Genomic DNA, 7,910 nt, shown 5'->3' with positions numbered 1-7,910 from the left:
CGACCGCCCGGCGGCACCCGGCCCCGCCACCATGTTCAGGCGGATCCTGCAGCGGGTAAGGCGGCGCGCTGCGCTGCGGCGGGGCGGCTCCCCCGCTTCCTGGTGCCGGCCGCGCTCGGCGGCGGGGCGGGAGGCACCGGCCCGAGCTGCGGCGCTGCCCGGCCCCGCCGCGGGCACGGAGTAGGCCGCGTGGGCGGCCCCGAGCCCCGCCGCCACGGGGTGGGCCCGGCTAGGGGCGGCGGGCGTGCAGAGCCGGGGGCCGCGCCCTCCTCGGGGGCGGAGGGGTCCCCGCCGGCCGCCGGGCTGAGCTCGGAGCCGTGGGGCGCGCCTCCATCGCGGCGCTCCGGGGGCGAACGGGCTCGTAACGCCGGCCGCTACCCAGCCGCCTCTCGTCTGCTCGGAACCGGCTTTTCCTGCGCGCCCGGCTGGGTGGAAAGCCGGGCTGCGGCATCTGCCCGCTGAGACTCCTCGTTGCACGCGGCCGAGAGGGCCGGGTTTGCGAGAGCGTGGGTGGGGGATGCGTGTGGTGCGCTCCGAGCTTCGTGCTTCCGAGGGACGGAACGTGGTGGGAGGAGAGCTGCGAGCAGCGGGACTTCGGCGCTGCCCTCATTGAACGTGGTACCAGCGTTTGGCTGGGTGCTGACTGCTCTGAAAAGTCACAGGCCTTCAAGGAACGCTGAGATGGTGTACAAAACAGCCTGGGGGAGGTTCACCCCTGTGTGTGAGAAACCTGAGGTCATACAGAAGTTTTTGTGCATTGCAAGCGACCGCCTTTGCTGGTGATGTAGCTGTTCCTCACTGCTTCCCCAAAATGACTAAACTACAGCAGAGCACGTTGATAATCGAGGTGCTCAGAAGTAAACAGGGAAATGGTAAAACTTGTGCATGCATTTTGAGTGGTGTGAATAACTCTTCTTTTGGAAAGCTCCCCTCACAAAAAGCCTCGTGCCCCGTCGGTAGAAGCAGTGGCTGTGTGTGTAACTTCATCCATGTCTTTTGACCTACACCTTGCCATTGGCAAAGCATGGCAGTGACTTCTGATGTGCCTTGGTACAAAAAGTGAGCCTTTGGCTGCTGCTGCCGAATTTGCAGATAGAGTAAGTATTACAACTAGGGGCAGCATTAAGAATAATCAAAATTTTCTCATCACTGAGGCAGTGATTTGAGTGTCAACAGTCCTCCTTTTGAAACTTTCCTTGTGCATCATAAATGTAATTGGTTTAAGAACAATCAAAAAAGTAAGAACCAAACCAAACATGGTTTCTCATATATATATGTAGTTTTATCATTTGCTGATGATAGGCAACAGGTGAACTCCTGCATTGCATGGCACTTCTGTTGGTCCAGAAGGCTGGCTTCAGGCTGGGAAGGAGAAAGGCAGTAGTTGCAAAGACGCTGTTTGTACTTCTAGACTCCTGAAATTCTGGTTCCTGAAGTTGTAAAACATCCGATGTTTCTTTTAATACCCTTCCTGTTCCTGATGACCCTTTTGTTTCCTCCACAGCTGTAATTTTTGCTTTTAAAAGAATACTCTGAGTAACTTCGCATGGCACATTTTAAAAATAGGAAGTATTACACGCTTGTTACTACAGAACATCACTCAGTGTTTGAAGTTGGTTTTTCCATGCTGTCTTGACTGGGACCTCCTTTTGGGTCCTTTCCTTGCAAGCTGTTCCTAAATTTTACGTATGTTTTCAATGCAACATCTCAAAGATCCATCTGTTCTAAGTTTGCACTTAACTGGTTTGTGAAAAAAAAAAAAATTTCATTGAGGCTTTTGCCACTTCTCAGTTTCAGGGAGAAAAGGTGGTTTTTGCCAAAAGAGGTCTGTATTACGTTCAGTTCTGAAGGGCCTTTGGTTCCAAGTGCACACCTGGGCTTCGCAGGCATTTCTGTAGCTGAAGTGGTACTGTGCTCAAGAACAGAGATATTTACTTGTCTGGGATGTGCTGCATCTTGTGCCATACCTATAATTTTCTTCTTTACGCCTGTGATTACAGGGCTGGCTAGGCAGCGTGCTCGCTTGGGTGCTCGTGCAGAACTGGTGTCAGGCAGCGAGGGAAGGCTTCATGCCTGGGAACACCGCATCTTTGCATTTAATGGAGTTGTAAAGTAGCTGTCACGCTTCTAAAGAAGTAAACGGTGTTCTGTATCACAGCATGCTCTGTTTCTGGCATACCTGTTAATTGCTGCTAAGTGACAGCCTTGTCAGGTGTGCTCAATTAGATTTACAGTGTTTCCAGAGTTGAAAGTTTTGTATGGAGGCTTTGAGAAAGTGTTGTCTCTGAAACACTGACTTGTTGTGTGAACATATAAACTGCAGTACAAAGTGCATCCTTTGCTCAAGAAGCTCCTAAAGAGAAAGCTTTATTGGAATGTACTTGGGCCATCAAGTCTTTAAGGACTTCAAGGCGAGTAAAACAGAAGAATGGAAAAGGTGCTGGAGTTTGATGACAAGGGCAATGGCTGGCTTATTTTTCCATTCTTGTGCCTTGCTTTTTTGGTTCAGAACCTTGATGTGTTTGGGCAGTAGTGCCTTATGTCATATTTCAACCTGCACTGGGAAAACTGTATAAACCCATATATTTTTTTTAAGACATTCTCAAGGCTTAAAGTCTTCTTCAAAGATTTAATTTATTCTGAATTAAAACTGCTGAAAAGAGCGCCACAAGTGAATGGAGTGTAAGTACAGACAGATAAATGACTGTGCAGAAACAACATGGGAGTGATCCATATTTATACCGTGTCACTTTTAATGCATTAGCTCAACTCATTCATTACATAATTTTCTATTCCTTTTCAGAAAACAAGCTGCAGTCATTGTGCTTTCTGTTGTTAATGATGTTTCTTTATATTAGCTTGAAGTTTTGAGAAAACACAACTGAAAACATTACACAGTTTAGCATAATATTTCCACAGCTATAGAGCCGTAAGTAGAAATGCATGCTTCTCAGCTCAAGAAACAAATATAATTTCAGACAATTAGGAAGCAAATACCTTGGCTGAGAAACTAAGTTTTCATCAGCTATGTATGTCAAATGTTAGTTGTGTTAGAGTACAAATACAGAATCCTGTGTGTAGTTACTCTGCCCATATGATTCATACGTCATTCTTCTGCTCCCCCTCATTGCCCAGGGCTTTATGTAGTCAAGAATAATAAAGGTAACTGAAAACATTGAGCATCACTCTGGACCTTCCCTGAGTTCACCAGGCAAACCCATTTGTTATGCTGTTCAATGGGTTGTGATTTATGTTTTTAATGGAATGTGGCATAGCAGTGATGTGGGAGCCTCGTTTAAATATCTGTGAATATACTTTAATCATGGGATGCTCAGTAAAAGAAAAAAGTCCCAGTGTCTCAGTCCCCCCATTTTTTGTCTGGTGAGGGATGTTTCAATTACAGCGCAACTTTAGAAGAGATGTTAGTTGCATTGGTAGTCTTGGTCTCCATAACATCCTCCCAAATGTGTATTCTGTTCTTTCTGATAGATTGTATCACTTTGCAAGTAGACGATTGGGTGTGTTTCTCCTGATAGGTAATGACTTCTCTCCTTCCCACTCTTCATGTATGCTGCTCCCTGGAAAATGCCACCTGTTGTACCTTCTACAGCTATGTTGAATTACACTCTGTTTTGAAGGAAGCACGTTGTTTTTTAAAACCCCTAAAAGGATTTTATCAGGAACTGTTTGATAACTTCTTTGTTTCATGTAGTAATATGTGCCACATGGTGCATTTTAGTGTGATAATGGCATGTCTGAAGTGTTTTGTAAAGCAAGTACTTTAATCAACCATGTAATAACGATACTGTGCTTTACAGTAACAGCTTTCCTCCTGGTGCTTGTACTGATCTCCAATTTGTAGTTATAAACCAGCAGAAGTTAACATGCAGATCTCAGTGTGAAACAGTTCTGTCACACGATAGCTGATTAACAGTGCACTGTAGCGCTGTATGAGATGTTATGATGTAAAGTGAAGGAATGTTCTTGTGTCTTAGCAGTCACAGAAGGTTCTTGGTTTTGGGAAGAAGTGGTTCATTTACTGTGCAGCTGTCAGGTATGGCTGAAGTGGAGGTGTGCTCTGCTCGGTTCAGTAGACCGTCTGGCCATCTGCTGCTGTCACTGCCCAGGCTGTCAGCTCTTGCGTGGTATCTCCCTTAGGATTATCATGGAATCCTTAGAGTTGGAAGGGACCTTCGAGGGCCATCTAGTCCAAGTTCCCTGCAATAAACAGGAAAACCACAGCTAGATCACGTTGCCCAGGGCCTTATCCAGCCTTGCCTTGGAAGTCTCCAGGGATGGGGCATCAAACATTCTGCTGGCCCAGACTGATTTCTTCAGATTTTGGAAATGAAGAGTGAAGCCAAAGGTATCCACTTGCTGTAAATGATTATTGAAGAAGTTTGTTGTCTGTTAAAGCTGACACTTTCTCCATTTCAAAGCATCCTTTCTACTTGTGGATGTAGGTATTAGAACAGATAGGGTTCTGTTTTTCGGCCTTCTTGGGAACAGAAGATCCTCCTTAGCTAGTTGTCATACAAATCCTTATCATCCTTAGATTTCTAAAGCTTTTTGAAAAATTCCTATCAATAAAATTGCTTCTTATATCTTGAAGTTTCAGCTCCTTTGTGGGAGAAAACTTATTTCACGTTCCCTAATGTAGATATGTGTATATATATCATAGAATCACCACGGTTGGAAAAGACCTGTAAGATCATCCCATTCAGAGTCCACCTATCACCTTTGGACTCTTTGCTCTCACATAAAACAGTGTGCACACAAATGCAGCCCAGCCTCCTGCTGATGACCCAGAAAAGACAGAAATGGAGAGAGATGTTCCCCTCTTACACTTGCTGTCACCAGCTCCTGATAGCTTGCTTCTGACACATTTACTTACTTTGCCTTGGTTCATCTGTGGATCTGTCCTAAAATCAGCATCTAGTTGGGCATCAGTCCTTAATCAGTAAATTTGACCTTTTAATTACACATTGTTTTTCTTTTAATTTGATTACAAGACTGTAATCTACACGAGAGTTTGAAATAGAACACTCTGTACCAAACATGGCAGGGAAGAGTATTTCATTTTCAAAGTATGGAGAAGCTTGCATGTTGTAGGTATGTTATCAATCAGACTGATTGGTCTGAAAAGAAAGGATATGTTAAAGAAAATTCTCAAGCAAACTTTTGGAGGTACCAAGATTTAAAAATTAAAACTGTTTCCTTCTGCCCCCCTCTCTGTAAATTTCCATCTATATGTTTAAATTTCTGTATCTTTAATCCTCCTGTATTAGATCAGAAATCCCTGTACGATGCTATGAATATTTCTGGCTGGGCTGAAGCAGTGTTACTTCATCCCACTTTCAGTTGCCCTTGTGGAATTAGATAATGAACTTTTATTCTTTGTAGAATCTAGGATTGCATATCAGTACTGAGATAATTTATTTGCTGGTGTTTGCTTTGAGAATGGTAACTCTTCTGCCATTGGGCAGGCAGTGGAGTTCTGGAGATGAGTAAAAGCAGCAGCCGCCGCTGCTGAAAATGTTCAGATTGTAACTTGTGATGTTTTCCTCTTGGATGAAGAGAGCTAATTTAACAGTAGGGTTAGAGTGATAGACGGGCAGACTTGAGTTTAAAGCTTTGTTTTGTGTTGAGTGTTCGTAAGAGGAATCTGTTTAAAATCCTGGCCTTTGCTTTTGCTGTCTGCTTGTTGTTTGATACTTTGAGTGCTTTGAGAGTGTTGGATAAAAGGTTTTGTTAAGTGTTGCACTGAAAATTACCTAACTAGTTGGTGAGCTGGTTCATTTTGTTACACTCACGGAAGAAATATCTGTGCTTTTGCAGAGAGGCCTTTGTAAAGGTTACGTACCATGCTCTGTTAAATACAGACTGCAGACATTCATTTTGCCCCTCCCTTTCTCTTTCAGACTCCGGGCAGAGTTGGGTCTCAGAGCTCAGATTCCGATTCATCTGCCGCTCCAGGAAATGCCGTGGATGTGAACAATGAAGGCTCCTCTGAGGTACTGTGCACTGATTTGTGGGGCTGGAGTTGTGAACCTTGTGTCTGCTTGTCTCTGACCCACAGAGCTGTTGGGCATTCCTTCGAGTGCCGCTCCTAAATGGCAGCTGTTCTATGTAAATACTTAAAAGTGCCACTGTCTAAAAATAGGTTCTAATTTAAATAGAAAAGTGAGAATAGACCGTATTTATGTGACTTTTGTTTGTTTATCTAAATGATGACAGGCAATCCTTCCTGTTATCGTAGACATGAATGATTAAACTGAAAAGCAATAAGATACAAGCTTAACAATCCTCATTTATAAATGTTTAATGAATTTTGAAAACTCACCTGTACTTCTTTCTCACCTTGCATGTGCTAGATATAATGTATTTTGGGAACCTCCTTCTCTAAGTGAAATATCAGATGTGTTGGTTTTTGTTTGGTCTGTGTACATAAAGCTGCCATTTGTAAGTCCTATCAATTTTCCTAAAGTGCTTTATGCCACGCTTAGCCAGCAGAGTAAGGTCTTATTCTTGCTTCTATCCTACGTTACAACGTCTTTGGATTTACAGTGTTGTCAAATATTAACTTTTAAAAATGCACGCTGACTTCACTGGCTGTTGAAGCTATTTTGTGCTAATGTAGCCTGATTACTGAGCTTGCCAATGTTTCAAGCTTAGCATACAAATGCAGTGCAAGGTTAATTACTCCTGTTACAGCATTAAAGGGAGCAAAGTGCCCTTTCTTACACTGAATGAAGTGTATGATGAGTCAAAAGCTCGTGTGTCTGTTATGATAAGCGATAAGAGAACTTCTCCCTGTGCTGTTCAAAATTAATTGCCTTCCATCTGTGCATCTGCTTATGTCTTAGTTCTCAAGGCCATGTTACAATCAGTATGATCAGACATGGCTGAATTTATTGTTGTATGTTATACATGTCATGCATCTGTGAGTTTTGTATGCATGTTTACACTGTCCCTGACGTGAATAAATATTCTTAAAGTGTGTCTAAAATCTCGTCACTATTTCAGTTAACTACAGCATAGAAATCAGCGATGAGATGATTGCTTCTTTCCAAAGTTTGGCTAAAATGGAACAATTCTGTTATCATGATTGTAATATCACTGGTGCGTGTCATGAGGTACCTTGATACTAATGTAGTGTTGTTTGTTGACATAAGCCATACTTTGAAAGTGCTGGTGTGCCTGCACTACTGCACCCTTACTTCTTGCTGCCCTGCTGAAACTCAAGCCAGATCACTGTGTGTCACTTCTGGATGATGCTGTACACATATATAACATAAAAGTATCTTTAGTTATCAGTAATTCTGCCATCAGCTACATTGCTTGCAGGTAGGGTGTTGCATGTGACTTCAAAATCTGATCAAATCTGAGTTCTGAAGCTGGTGATGGTTTGTTGCTCTCTGAGGTCCATGCATCACTGTGTGCAGCTTGAGCCTTTCTCTTGGTTGTGCTTTTCCTTTGCAGCTGGTCTGAGGTGTTTGCTTTCTGAGAACTCTCAAATCAAACTGCTGTAGTCAGGCTTTGCAGAATGTTTGCTCTCCTTTATATAGTTATGATCCCACCTGGTTCTCCAGTATTGCGTAAAACAAAAAATAATCTAATCGACTTGTTTTCATTCCAGTTTATAGCTAGATTTTCTAATTTGTGTTGCTGTAAGATTCAAATGAATAATTACTAAATCTGAGTAGATTCTCATGTTTCATGCCTCCTTCAAACTAGGTTGAAATCAATCCTGAGTTTCGAAAATTGCAGTATAAAACAAAAGGAATGAGGGAGCCTGATTAAATTAAAACTATTCATTGCTCAGCAAAAGAGATAGGCCTGTTTTAGTTTCTTCTGGGGCCACGTCAGCATTACAGATCACGCATGGGCCTGCAGTCAACTCTTGATGT

At 43.2% G+C, this 7,910-nt stretch overlaps 1 protein-coding gene across 2 annotated transcripts in view; it reads left to right on the top strand.

The window, feature by feature from the left end:
• The first annotated feature begins 6 nt into the window (after window positions 1-6).
• The window catches only part of EEA1 (early endosome antigen 1), a 71,080-nt gene continuing 63,176 nt past the window's right edge, over window positions 7-7,910 (top strand). For both annotated transcript variants that reach the window (XM_042889665.1, XM_042889664.1), the window contains exons 1-2: window positions 7-55; window positions 5,922-6,014. In XM_042889665.1, the coding sequence (XP_042745599.1) occupies window positions 32-55; window positions 5,922-6,014 (117 nt within the window). In that variant the 5' untranslated portion in view covers window positions 7-31. The remainder of the gene's footprint in view (window positions 56-5,921; window positions 6,015-7,910) is intronic.

This window comes from Lagopus leucura, unplaced genomic scaffold, assembly GCF_019238085.1.
Source record: "Lagopus leucura isolate 7727_CA_CO unplaced genomic scaffold, USGS_WTPT01 Super-Scaffold_100159, whole genome shotgun sequence".
Taxonomy (NCBI): domain Eukaryota; kingdom Metazoa; phylum Chordata; class Aves; order Galliformes; family Phasianidae; genus Lagopus; species Lagopus leucura.
Note: the sequence above shows the minus strand (reverse complement) of the source record. Positions and strands in the feature narration are given on the sequence as shown.